The sequence below is a fragment of the Entelurus aequoreus genome, linkage group LG13 (genome assembly GCF_033978785.1).
Source record: "Entelurus aequoreus isolate RoL-2023_Sb linkage group LG13, RoL_Eaeq_v1.1, whole genome shotgun sequence".
Taxonomy (NCBI): Eukaryota; Metazoa; Chordata; class Actinopteri; order Syngnathiformes; family Syngnathidae; genus Entelurus; species Entelurus aequoreus.
Genome location: NC_084743.1, coordinates 4,181,011 through 4,196,168, shown reverse-complemented (window position 1 = coordinate 4,196,168; position 15,158 = coordinate 4,181,011). Strand labels below are relative to the sequence as shown.

General features: G+C 39.1%; 1 protein-coding gene across 1 annotated transcript in view; it reads left to right on the top strand.

Annotated features, from left to right (window-relative positions):
* The window catches only part of ctsc (cathepsin C), a 29,125-nt gene extending 15,857 nt beyond the window's left edge, over window positions 1-13,268 (top strand). The window contains 3 exon segments of the mRNA XM_062067263.1: window positions 7,975-8,106; window positions 8,989-9,221; window positions 11,673-13,268. Coding sequence (XP_061923247.1) covers window positions 7,975-8,106; window positions 8,989-9,221; window positions 11,673-11,939 — 632 coding nt within the window. The 3' untranslated portion in view covers window positions 11,940-13,268.
* Window positions 13,269-15,158: the final 1,890 nt, after the last annotated feature.

Genomic DNA, 15,158 nt, shown 5'->3' with positions numbered 1-15,158 from the left:
ATAGGGCTGGGCGATAAAACGATATCAATATATGTCATGATAGACACAAAACTTATGTTAAAAAAAAAATGAAAAAAAGGCCATAGGGCTGGGCAATAAAACGATATCAATATATATCGCAAAAGACATCAAATCGAAATCAATTAAAAAAAACAGTAATTTGAAAAAACTCCCATAGGGCTGGGCCATAAAACGATAATAAATATCATGATAGACACATAATTGATAACAAAAAAAAAAGAAAGGAAAAAGGCGGATAGGGCTGGGCGATAAAACGATATCAATATATGTCATGATAGACACAAAACTTATGTTAAAAAAAAAATGAAAAAAAGGCCATAGGGCTGGGCATTAAAACGATATCAATATATATCGCAAAAGACATCAAATCGAAATCAATTAAACAAAACAGTAATTTGAAAAAACTCCCATAGGGCTGGGCCATAAAACGACAATAAATATCATGATAGACACATAATTGATAACAAAAAAAAAAAGAAAGGAAAAAGGCCGATAGGGCTGGGCGATAAAACAATATCAATATATGTCATGATAGACACAAAACTTATGTTTAAAAAAAAATGAAAAAAAGGCCATAGGGCTGGGCAATAAAACGATATCAATATATATCGCAAAAGACATCAAATCGAAATCAATTAAAAAAAACAGTAATTTGAAAAAACTCCCATAGGGCTGGGCCATAAAACGATAATAAATATCATGATAGACACATAATTGATAACAAAAAAAAAGAAAGAAAAAAGGCGGATAGGGCTGGGCGATAAAACGATATCAATATATGTCATGATAGACACAAAACTTATGTTAAAAAAAAAATGAAAAAAAGGCCATAGGGCTGGGCAATAAAACGATATCAATATATATCGCAAAAGACATCAAATCGAAATCAATTAAAAAAAACAGTAATTTGAAAAAACTCCCATAGGGCTGGGCCATAAAACGATAATAAATATCATGATAGACACATAATTGATAACAAAAAAAAAAAGAAAGGAAAAAGGCGGATAGGGCTGGGCGATAAAACGATATCAATATATGTCATGATAGACACAAAACTTATGTTAAAAAAAAAATGAAAAAAAGGCCATAGGGCTGGGCAATAAAACGATATCAATATATATCGCAAAAGACATCAAATCGAAATCAATTAAACAAAACAGTAATTTGAAAAAACTCCCATAGGGCTGGGCCATAAAACGATAATAAATATCATGATAGACACATAATTGATAACAAAAAAAAAAGGAAAAAGGCCGATAGGGCTGGGCGATAAAACGATATCAATATATGTCATGATAGACACAAAACTTATGTTAAAAAAAAAATGAAAAAAAGGCCATAGGGCTGGGCAATAAAACGATATCAATATATATTGCAAAAGACATCAAATCGAAATCAATTAAAAAAAACAGTAATTTGAAAAAACTCCCATAGAGCTGGGCCATAAAACGATAATAAATATCATGATAGACACATAATTGATAACAAAAAAAAAGAAAGAAAAAAGGCGGATAGGGCTGGGCGATAAAACGATATCAATATATGTCATGATGGACACAAAACTTATGTTAAAAAAAAAATGAAAAAAAGGCCATAGGGCTGGGCAATAAAACGATATCAATATATATCGCAAAAGACATCAAATCGAAATTAATTAAAAAAAACAGTAATTTGAAAAAAACTCCTATAGGGCTGGGCCATAAAACGATAATAAATATCATGATAGACACATAATTGATAACAAAAAAAGAAGGAAAAAGGCCGATAGGGCTGGGCGATTGAACGATATCAATATATATCATTACAGACACATAGATATAAAAAAATGGAAAAAGGCCGATAAGGCTGGGCGATAAAACAATTGCAATATATATTGCAAAAGACATAAAATCGATATCAATAAAAAATTAAAAAAACATTCTGAAAAAATCCCCGTAGGGCTGGACAATAAAATGTTATCAATATATATCGCAAAATAAATAAAATCAAAATCAGCTAAAAAAAAATACAAATATTCTGAAAAAATCCCCATAGGGCTTGGCCATAAAACAAAAATATATATCATGAGTCATTTTTTTGAGTGTGTGAATGTTGTCTGTCTATCTGTGTTGGCCCTGCGATGAGGGGGCGACTTGTCCAGGGTGTACCCCGCCTTCCGCCCCAATGCAGCTGAGATAGACTCCAGCACCCCCCGCGACCCCAAAAGGGACAAGCAGTAGAAAATGGATGGATGGAAGTTTGCTTCTTTTATGAATTTATTATGGGTCTACTAAAAATGTGCTGGGTCAAAAGTATACATACAGCAATGTTAATATTTGCTTACATGTCCCTTGGCAAGTTGACCTGCAATAAGGCACTTCTGGTAGCCATCCACAAGCTTCTGCTTGCATTTTTGACCACTAAATTGGTGCAGTTCAGCTAAATGTGTTGCTTTTCTGACATGGACTTGTTTCTTCAGCATTGTCCACACTTTTAAGTCAGGACTTTGGGAAGGCCATTCTAAAACCTTCATTCTAGCCTGATTTAGCCATTCCTTTACCACTTTTGAGGTGTGTTTGGGGGTCATTGTCCTGTTGGAACACCCAACTGCGCCCAAGACCCAACCTCCGGGCTGATGGTTTTAGCTTGTCCTGAAGAATTTGGAGCTAATCCTCCTTTTTCATTGTAGCATTTAAAGCAGCAGTTCCATTGGCAGCAAAACAGGCCCAGAGCATAATACTACCACCACCATGCTTGACGGTAGGATGGTGTTCCTGGGATTAAAGGCCTTTGTTTGCAACCAGACGTGATGTCACGTGCAACAAAGGTACGCAACAAAGGTATGTCACTGGTATGTCAGTGACATCACGTCTGGTATGTGATGTCATATCAGACATCACAACTGGTATGTCAGAACAGACCATCACAACTGGTATGTCTGGTCATACCAGACATCACAACTGGTATGACTTGCTGGTCATACCAGACATCACAACTGGTATGTCAGAAAAGTTATGTCACTGGTATGTCAGAAAAGGTATGTCGCTGGTATGTCAGAGAAGGTATGTCACTGGTATGTCAGAAAAGGTACGTCACTGGTATATCAGAAAAGGTATGTCACTGGTATGTCAGAAAAGGTATGTCACTGGTATATCAGAAAAGGTAGGTCACTGGTATGTCAGAAAAGGTATGTCACTGGTATGTCAGAAAAGGTATGTCACTGGTATGTCAGAAAATATATGTCACTGGTATGTCAGAAAAGGTATGTCACTGGTATGTCAGAAAAGGTATGTCACTGGTATGTCACTGGTATGTCAGAAAAGGTATGTCGCTGGTATGTCAGAGAAGGTATGTCACTGGTATGTCAGAAAAGTTATGTCACTGGTATGTCACTGGTATGTCAGAAAAGGTATGTCACTGGTATGTCAGAAAAGGTATGTCACTGGTATGTCAGAAAAGGTATGTCACTGGTATATCAGAAAAGGTAGGTCACTGGTATGTCAGAAAAGGTATGTCACTGGTATGTCAGAAAAGGTATGTCACTGGTATATCAGAAAAGGTAGGTCACTGGTATGTCAGAAAAGGTATGTCACTGGTAGTCAGAAAAGGTATGTCACTGGTATGTCAGAAAAGATATGTCACTGGTATGTCAGAAAAGGTATTTCACTGGTATGTCAGAAAAGGTATGCCACTGGTATGTCAGAGAAGGTATGTCACTGGTATGTCAGAAAAGGTACGTCACTGGTATATCAGAAAAGGTATGTCACTGGTATGTCAGAAAAGGTATGTCACTGGTATATCAGAAAAGGTAGGTCACTGGTATGTCAGAAAAGGTATGTCACTGGTATGTCAGAAAAGGTATGTCACTGGTATGTCAGAAAATGTATGTCAGAAAAGGTATGTCACTGGTATGTCAGAAAAGGTATGTCACTGGTATGTCACTGGTATGTCAGAAAAGGTATGTCGCTCGTATGTCAGAGAAGGTATGTCACTGGTATGTCAGAAAAGTTATGTCACTGGTATGTCACTGGTATGTCAGAAAAGGTATGTCACTGGTATGTCAGAAAAGGTATGTCACTGGTATGTCAGAAAAGGTATGTCACTGGTATATCAGAAAAGGTAGGTCACTGGTATGTCAGAAAAGGTATGTCACTGGTATGTCAGAAAAGGTATGTCACTGGTATATCAGAAAAGGTAGGTCACTGGTATGTCAGAAAAGGTATGTCACTGGTAGTCAGAAAAGATATGTCACTGGTATGTCAGAAAAGGTATGTCACTGGTATGTCAGAAAAGGTATGTCACTGGTATGTCAGAAAAGGTATGTCACTGGTATGTCAGAAAAGGTATGTCACTGGTATGTCAGAAAAGGTATGTCACTGGTATGTCACTGGTATATCAGAAAAGGTAGGTCACTGGTATGTCAGAAAAGGTATGTCACTGGTATGTCAGAAAAGATATGTCACTGGTATGTCAGAAAAGGTATGTCACTGGTATGTCAGAAAAGGTATGTCGCTGGTATGTCAGAGAAGGTATGTCAGAAAAGTTATGTCACTGGTATGTCACTGGTATGTCACTGGTATGTCAGAAAAGGTATGTCACTGGTAGTCAGAAAAGGTATGTCACTGGTATGTCAGAAAATATATGTCACTGGTATGTCAGAAAAGGTATGTCACTGGTATTTCAGAAAAGGTATGTCACTGGTATGTCAGAAAAGGTATGTCACTGGTATGTCACAAAAGGTATGTCACTGGTATGTCAGTTGACAGGTATGCCAACTTTTGACCACGACTGTACGGTTTTGAGTGATTGTTTACGTGAGACGCTGTTTTGTTTACAACCAGACGTGATGTCACGTGCAACAAAGGTATGCAACAAAGGTATTGTCATGTGCAACAAAGGTATGTTTCGTTTGCAACCGGACGTGATGTCACGTGCAACAAAGGTATGCAACAAAGGTATTGTCACATGCAACAAAGGTATGCAACAAAGGTATGTTTTGTTTGCAACCGGACGTGATGTCACGTGCAACAAAGGTATGCAACAAAGGTATTGTCACGTGCAACAAAGGTATGTTTTGTTTGCAACCGGATGTGATGTCACAACAAAGGTATGCAAATACGGCAGCGTCTGATTTCATGTGAATGGACACCCGGTAATACCACCGAGACTCGGTCTTTGCGTATGTAAAAACCTCCCGGATTGATTCGTCGTCATGGCAACGCAGTCAAATTTGGGTCATTGTCTCAGCTTTTGAAGAAGTGAAATGTTGATGTTTGAGAGGAGATTACCAGGAGGGTGAGGAGCAGTCCTGGGCCAGCGGGGTTTGCCCGCCATGCGAGTGCAGGGATTATGTCTGAGTGTGTGAGAGACTCTGCGGGCCTGCAGAGTGTTGGAGGAGAATGTTGGAGTGTTTGAGGAGAATGTTGGAGTGTTTGAGGAGAAACCCTCCAAGCTGCTCGCTTGTCAGTCCTCCCAAGGCAGGCGATGATGGCCGCACTGCCACACCTCAAGTGGCAGACAAGTGCAATTGTTGGACTTCCTTCTACCTTCTCACACCAGGAAACAAGTGCAATTGTGGTCTGCCACATCATTTATTGTGGCACTGCACATTTTCAACATGGCCCAACACGCCATTCAATGTGACTTACAAAGTCATTTAAAGTAGCCCACCTTGTCATTTAATGTGGCCCCCCTCATAATTCAATGTGGTCCGTCACGTCAATAAATGTGGCCTGCCATGTACAGTCAACGTGGTCTACCAGATCATTTAAAGTGGCCCGCCCACGTCATTTAAAGCAACCCGTCACAATTTTTAAAGTGGCCCACCCACCTCATTTAAATTGGCCCATTACGTTATTTAAATTGGCCCACTACGTCATTTAAAGTGGCCCGCTACGTCATTTAAATTGGCCCGCCACGTCATTTAAAGTGGTCCGTCACGTCATTTAAGTTGGCCCACTGCGTCATTTAAAGTGGCCCACTACTAAAGTGGCCCACTACGTCATTTAAAATGGCCCGTCACGTCATTTAAGGTGGTCCGCCACGTCATTTAAAGTGGTCCGTCACGTCATTTAAAGTGACCCACTACGTCATTTAAAGTGGTCCGTCACGTCATTTGAATTGGTCCGTCACGTCATTTAAGTTGACCCACTACGTCATTTAAAGTGGCCCGTCACGTCATTTAAAGTGTCCCGTCACGTCATTTAAGGTGGTCCGCCACGTCATTTAAAGTGGCCCGCCACGTCATTAAATGTGGTCCATTATGTAATTCCAATTGGCCTGCCACGTCAGTTAAAGTGGTCCGTCACGTCATTTAAATTGGTCCGTCACGTCATTTAAGTTGACCCACTACGTCATTTAAAGTGGCCCGTCACGTCATTTAAAGTGGCCCGTCACGTCATTTAAGGTGGTCCGCCACGTCATTTAAAATGGCCCGCCACGTCATTTAAAGTGGTCCGTCACATCATTTAGTGTGGCCCACTACGTCATTTAAAGTGGCCCACTACGTCATTTAAAGTGGCCCGCCACGTCATTTAAAGTGGCCTGCCATCTCATTTAAATTGGCCCGCCATGTCATTTAAAGTGGTCCGTCGCGTCATTAAATGTGGTCCATTATGTAATTCCAAGTGGCCTGCCACGTCAGTTAAAGTGGTCCGTCACGTCATTTAAATTGGTCCGTCACGTCCTTATAAGTTGACCCACTACGTCATTTAAAGTGGCCCGTCACGTCATTTAAAGTGGCCCGTCACATCATTTAATGTGGTCCGCCACGTCATTTAAAATGGCCCGCCACGTCATTTAAAGTGGTCCGTCACGTCATTTAGTGTGGCCCACTACGTCATTTAAATTGGCCCGCCACGTCATTTAAAGTGGCCCGCCATGCCATTTAAATTGGCCCGCCATGTCATTTAAAGTGGTCCGTCACGTCATTAAATGTGGTCCATTATGTAATTCCAAGTGGCCTGCCACGTCATTTAAATTGGTCCGTCACGTCATTTAGTGTGGCCCCCCTATGTCATTTAACTTGGCCCGCTTACGTCATTTAAAGTGGTTCATCACCTTATTAAATGTGGCCTGTAACGTCATTTAAGGTGGTCCGCCACATAATTCAATGTGGTCTGCCACTTCATTTAAGGTGGTCTGCCACAACATTCAACGTGGTCTGCCACATCATTAAATGTGGTCCATCATGTAATTCCATGTGGCCCACTACGTCATTTAAAGTGGTCCGTCACGTCATTAAATGTGGTCTGCCACGTCATTAAATGTGGTCTGCCACATCATTAAACGTGGTCCATCATGTAATTCCAAGTGCCCGCCACGTCATTTAAGGTGGCCCGCCTATGTCATTTAATTTGACCCACTTACGTCATTTAAAGTGGTTCATCACCTTATTAATGTGGCCTGTAATGTCATTTAAGGTGGTCCGCCACATAATTCAATGTGGTCTGCCACATCATTCAAGGTGGCCTGCCAACTCATTTAATTTGGGCCGCCGACTCATTTAAATATGGCCTGCCACATCATTTAATGTGTTTGGCTACATCATTTAAAGTACTTTGTCACGTCATTAACTGTGGCCTACCACAACATTAAATGTGGTCCGTCACGTCATTGAACGTAATCCGCCACGTCTAAGGTGGCCTGCCATGTAATTCAATATGGTATGCCACATAATTTAAAGTGGCCCACCACATCTTTTAAATCAGCCAACCGTATCATTCAATGTGGTCTGCCACATCATTTAATATTATGGTCTGTCACGTCATTTCAAGTAGCCCGCCATGTAATTCAATGTGGTCTGTCACGTCATTTAAAGTGGCTTGCCATGTAATTAAATGTGGTCTGCTACATCATTAAATCTGGCCCTTTGAGGGCAGTCATAATTGCGAAGTGGCCCTGGCTGAAAAAGCAGTGGAGTGCTCGAGGACGTTGCACATATTGCGATACCAACATGATATCTCTGTGTTTCAGCGTCATGCGGCAGCTGTTACTCCTTCGCCTCCATGGGAATGTTGGAGGCTCGCATCCGCATCCAAACCAACAACACCCACACGCCCATCCTCAGCCCCCAGCAGGTGGTCTCCTGCTCCGAGTATTCTCAAGGTAAATATTCTGCTGCGTGTCCCGACCCGATATTGATATCGGCAGAAAAGCGGATGATATCGTCCCGCATGTAGAAAGTGCCATGCAAGCGGTGCTTGTGCGTGTTTACTTGGGCAAAGCTGGACAGCCTAAATGATGTCAGTGCAGTGTCGATACAGCTAGTGAGTGTGCTACACACTCTAAAGCATCATGTAGTCATCTCTAGTAAACACAGTTGTAGTCAATCGATACAGCTAGTGAGTGTGCCACACGATCACTAAAGCATCATGTAGTCATCACTAGTAAACAATGTTGTGTTTAATCGATACAGATAGTGAGTGTGCCACACACTCTAAAGCATCATGTAGTCATCACTAGTAAACACAGGTGTGTTTAATCGATACAGCTAGTGAGTGTGCCACACGATCACTAAAGCATCATGTAGTCATCACTAGTAAACACAGGTGTGTTATATCGATACAGCTAGTGAGTGTGCCACACGATCACTAAAGCATCATGTAGTCATCACTAGTAAACACAGGTGTGTTCAATCGATACAGCTAGTGAGTGTGCCACACACTCTAAAGCATCATGTAGTCATCACTAGTAAACACAGGTGTGTTCAATCGATACAGCTAGTGAGTGTGCCACACACTCTAAAGCACCATGTAGTCATCACTAGTAAACACAGGTGTGTTTAATCGATACAGCTAGTGAGTGTGCCTCACACTCTAAAGCATCATGTAGTCATCACTAGTAAACACAGGTGTGTTCAATCGATACAGCTAGTGAGTGTGCCACACACTCTGAAGCATAAACAATGTTGTTATTTATCAACAAACAGTTTTATTACTTCTGACATTTTCCAACATTGACCTTGACAAAAGTCTTCTTCTTCCCAAGGTTGTGACGGCGGCTTCCCGTACCTGATGGGAAAGTACGTGCAGGACTTCGGTATCGTGGACGAGTCCTGCTTCCCCTACGTGGGCAAGAACACGGCGTGCGGCGCGCTGCAGAAGTGCGGCCGCACCTACGTGGCGGAGTACAGCTACGTGGGGGGGTTCTATGGTGGATGCAGCGAGGCGGCCATGATGCTGGAACTGGTCCAAAACGGCCCCATGGCGGTCTCCTTTGAGGTACCGACTAGTTCTCACTCCGACATGTCTTAAATATCGATATTAGTCCCATACGATATCAGCAGGAGTCATACATACTTGTGTTATTTAGTAGTGTGGAATGTTAATAACATATTTATTATTGACTGTCTGGAATGGACTTATGCTGTCTTTAGGTTGAAGTGGTGTGATCATTGTTTTTTTTTGGCGAGACCTAATGGTCACAATAATTTGTGAAGTTGAGCCCAGGACGCATTAGGTTGAATGATGCAAACACGTTTGTTACTGGATACCTTCTGACACGCTCCTGACTTTTTAAAAAGTGAATATTTACTTTTAAATTGCAACATTAACTCTGATATCAGCAAAAACTAAGTATTGGACAATATGTGCTTGCACGTCATTTGTTTGATACCAAGTATGTACGATTGCTGCTGATATCATGTGCAATACAAGCAGTCCTGCAGACTGTTTACATGTGTGTGATATCATGTGCAATACAAGCAGTCCTGCAAACTGTTTACTTATGTGTGATTTTATGTGCGATACATGCAGTCCTGCAGAGTGTTTACATGTGTGTGATATCATGTGCAATACAAGCAGTCCTGCAGACTGTTTACTTATGTGTGATTTCATGTGCGATACATGCAGTCCTGCAGAGTGTTTACACGTATGTGTGTGATATCATGTGCAATACAAGCAGTCCTGCAAACTGTTTACTTGTGTGTGATATCATGTGCGATACATGCAGTCCTGCAGAGTGTTTACATGTGTGTGGTATCATGTGTGATAAGTAAACACAAGTAAACACTCTGCAGGACTGCTTGTATCGCACATGATATCACACACAAGTAAACACTCTGAAGTGAAGTGAAGTGAAGTGAATTCTATTTATATAGCGCTTTTCTCTAGTGACTCAAAGCGCTTTACATAGTGAAAAGCAGGACTGCTTGTATCGCACATGATATCACACACATGTAAACACTCTGCAGGACTGCTTGTATCGCACATGATATCACACACACGTAAACTTTCTGCAAGACTGTTTGTATCGCACATGATATCACACACACGTAAACTTTCTGCAAGACTGTTTGTATTGCACATGATATTACACACATGTTAACACACTGCAGGACTGCTTGTATCGCACATAATGGCACACAAGTAAACACTGTGCAGCCCAGTTTGTATCGCACATGATATCACACACAAGTAAACACGCTGCAGGACTGCTTGTATCACACATGATATCCCACACAAGTAAACTTTCTGCAAGACTGTTTGTATCGCACATGATATCACACACATGTAAACATACCGCAGGACTGCTTGTATTGCACATGATGTCACACACAAGTAAACTCTGTGCAGGACAGTTTGTATCGCACAAGATATCGTACACAAGTAAACATTCTGCAAGACTGCTTGTATTGCACATGATATCACACACAAGTTAACACACTGCAGGACTGCTTGTATCGCACATAATAGCACACAAGTAAACACTGTGCAGGCCAGTTTGTATCGCACATGATATCACACACAAGTAAACACGCTGCAGGACTGCTTGTATCACACTTGATATCACACACAAATAAACACACTGCAGCACTGCTTGTATCGCACATGATATCACACACTAGTAAACTTTCTGCAAGACCGTTTGTATCGCACATGATATCACACACAAGTAAACACAAAGCAGCACTGCTTGTATTGCACATGATATCACACACAAGTAAACTTTCTGCAAGACTGTTTGTATCGCACATGATATCACACACAAGTAAACAGTCTGCTAGACTGTTTGTATCGCACATGATATCACACACAATTAAACACGCTGCAGGACTGCTTGTATCGCACATGATAGCACACACATGTAAACACTGTGCAGGATAGTTTGTATCGCACATGATATCACACACAAGTAAACACTCTGCAGGACTGCTTGTATCGCACATGATATCACACACTAGCAAACACTGTGCAGGACTGCTTGTATCGCACATGATATCACACACAATAGCAAACACTCTGCAGGACTGCTTGTATCGCACATGATATCACACACTAGCAAACACTCTGCAGGACCGCTTGTATCGCACATGATATCACACATTAGCAAACACTGTGCAGGACTGCTTGTATCACATCTGACATCACACACAAGTATACACACTGCAGGACTGCTTGTATCGCACATGATATCAAACAATTGCAAACACGCTGCAGGACTACTTGTATCGCACTTTTTACATGCAACCAGATACTTGTTTTTTTATGCTGATACGGGACTGATCTGTGATATCGACATCGGATGGGGACAGCGCTACAAATTTCAATCATGTTTCTTACCATCCTGGTTTGACCTGAGACACACTTGATATCACGCCGCTGAGAAATGATACAGGTGTAAACAAAGACCAGCAGGACATGTAGCAAAGATGGCGTCCGTGTTGTGTGCAGGTGTACCCCGACTTCATGCACTACAAGGAGGGCATCTACCACCACACGGGCGTCTACGACCCCTTCAACCCCTTCGAGCTGACCAACCACGCCGTGCTGCTGGTGGGCTACGGCCGCTGTCACATGACCGGCCAGAGCTACTGGCTGGTCAAGAACAGCTGGGGCGGCGGCTGGGGCGAGCGCGGCTACTTCCGCATCCGGCGGGGGAGCGACGAGTGTTCCATCGAGAGCATCGCAGTCGCCGCCAGACCCATCCCAGGACTCTAGTGGACGCACACGCCTTCAAGGTGCCCAGTCAAGTTTTCTACTTTTATTTTTTAATCAACAATGATTTTAACGGGGATTAAATTATCGTATTTCCGCATATAAGCCACACCCACTAAATTTTAGAACAAAAAAATGTCTCATTATATTAACCGCATATATATATGCGTTGTTAAATTACTTATTTACACAAAAATATTTTGTAAATGTTTATTTACATATTTTAGTTGTTTCCAAACGGTGTCTGTGACAGGGCAGTAAAACGGCCGATCAAACAAAACAGAAGTCATGGTCATGGACCCACTAGGTGACGTTTTGCTGGATTTACCGAGGAATTTGTGAAAGTGAAACAATACAAAACGTGAGTTAATAATACCAACACAGACACTCGTAGACGTGTTAGCATATTAGCGAACGCTAACGACGTTAGCTTGATTACATTACGATGACGCATGCATGAAAACACTCACACAGACATCACACATGGGACGTTTTAGTACGTAAGGATTGTTTTAGTTATATTGTAAAACTTACAAGTGTCGCTTGGAGGGATGAATGCAGAATCCATACGAGTAGAAACGCTGTGGACGGCTAGAAGAGGGAACGGAACTCCTACTTCCGGTTGAAAGCTCAGTCCAAACAGAAGGGCACAAACTTGTCTAAAAGATGGCGCCGTAGTACAAACAACTTTTCAATGGTTTTTTTGTTATATTTTAACTATTTGCATTGAGGCCGTCAGCAAATAAAAATCCACATATTAGCCGCACCGTTTTATAAGCCGCAGGGTTCAAACGTAGGAAAAAAAGTAGAGGCTTATAGTCAGGAATTTACAGTACACATTTAGAAAATGATGTCATTTCCTAACGTATCTGCAGTAATAATCACATGTCTTTGGCATCTGCTGGTCAGAATCTTCATGTTTGTCTCAGGGAAGGCTTAGTTAGACATGGCTTCAAAGTGGTATCAAAATGGCTTCCAAGTGGTATCAAAATGGCTTCCAAGGTATCAATCATAGCAATAAAGGGATCTCAATGAAACCTACAATTGTTATTTCTTTGGAAATGTCCTCGCACTTCTTCGACACTGCAGTCCTTGCGGCTTCTTCTGACCTTCAAGGCGAACATCTGACCAGGCTGCAGGCCAAAGTGGCAGCTTGTGACTCCCAGTAGTTCCTTCTTGTCCTGCACTCAGTGGACCAACATGCACCGCAAACACAAACATTGCAACACGGGTGTGCAACGTGCGGCCCGCAGCTCCTTCTTTAACACATTTAAAAACACTATGTAAAAAAAAAAAAGTTTAAAGAGAAAACAGGAGAAATTTAATGAGAAAAAGATGCAATGTTGACTTTAATAATACAAAGATGTTTGTTATTTTAAACTGTCATTGCTCAAAAAATAATAATGAATCAAAATCAATGTTATGAATTATTGACATATATAAGGCTCCAATGACTTCACATTAAATATTACACTTTGAAATATTTTTTGGAGAAAATATTGCATATTTTGTAATTTACAAAATTTTTTGGAGTTTGACCATTTTTTTTAAGCTTGAAACATTTTTGGGAGTTTGAAACATTTTTGAGTTTGTGAAACTTTTTTTGAGTTTGTGAAAAAAAAATTGAGTTTGAAACATTTTTTTGTTATTAAAACATTTTAGAGTTGGAAACCATTTTTTTTTTAGTTAGAAATGTTTTTTTGATTTTGTGAAACTGTTTTGAGTTTGTGAAACATTTTTTTGAGTCTAAAACATTTTTTGGAGTAAAACATTTTTTTGAGTTAGAAATTTTTTTTTGACTTTGAAACATTTTTTTGAGTTTGAAATTTTTTTTTGAGTTACAAATTTTTTTTTAGAGTTTGAAAATATTTTTTTGGGTTTGAAACGTTTTTTTTAATTTTGAAACTCTTGAGTTTGAAACGTTTTTGAGTTTGTGAAAAAAAAATAGAAAAATGTTTTGGAGTTTGTGAAACTTTTTGAGTTTGAAACATTTTTTTGACTTTGAAAATATTTTTTTAAGTTTGAAAAAAAAATTGTAGTTTGAAAAATTATTAAGATTGAAAAATTTTGTAGTTACAATATTTTTTTTGAGTTTGTGAAACTTTTTTGAGTTTGTGAAACATTTTTGAGTTTGAAACAATTTTTTAAGCTTGAAACATTTTTTTGAGTTTGAAACATATTTGTGAACTATTGTTTTAAGTTTGAAATATTTTTTTGGAGTTTAAAACATTTTTTGGAGTTTGAAACATGTTTGTAAAACATTTTTTGAAGTCTGAAACATTTGTTTGAGTTTGTTAAAAAAAAAGTAAAGTTTGAAATTTTTTTTTGAGTTAGACATATTTTTGGTGTGTTTAAGAAAACATTTTTTGAGTTCGAGCAAAAAAAATTTAATAAAAAAAATGTTTTGAGTTAGAAATTTTGTTTGTGTTTAAAAACATTTTTTTGAGTTTGAGAAACATTTAATTGAGTTTGAGGCATTTTTGTAAATTAGAAAAAAAATTGGAGTTTGAGAAATGTTTTTTGAGTTTGAAACCATGTTTTAAGTTAGAATTTTTTTTTGAGTTTTGAAAACATTTTCTGAGTTTGTGAAACATTTTTTTTAAGTTTCAATCATTTTTTTGAGTTTGAAATATTTTTTTAAGTTTGAAAAACATTTTTGAGTTTGAAACATTTTTCCGAGTTGGTGAAATATTTTTTCAAGTTTGAAAAATTTTTTTGAGTTTGAACCATTTATTTGAGTTTGAAATATTTTTTTGAGTCTGAACCATTTGTTTTGCGTTTGAAACCATTTTTTGAGTTTGTGAAACAATTTTTAGAGTTTGTGAAACATTTTTTTTAGTTTGTGAAACATTTGTTGGTTTAAAAAAAAATTTTAGTAAGAAAAAAAAATGTTTAAGCTTGAAACATTTTTTTGAGTTTGTTAAACATGTTTTAAGCTTGAAAAATGTTTTTGAGTTCAAAATTTTTTTTTGAGTTAGAAATTTTTTTGTGTTTAAGAAAAAATTTTTTTAGTTTGGAAACATTTTATTTAAAAAAAAATGTTTTGAGGCAGAAATGTTTTTTGTGTTTAAGAGACATTTTGTTTGTGTTTGAGAAACATTTTGAGTTTGAGGCATTTTTTTAAGTTAGAAAAAAAGAGTTTGAGAAATGTTTTTTTGAGTTTGTGAAAATTTTTTAGTTTGAATCCATTTTTTAAGTTTGACATTTTTCTGAGTGTGGGAA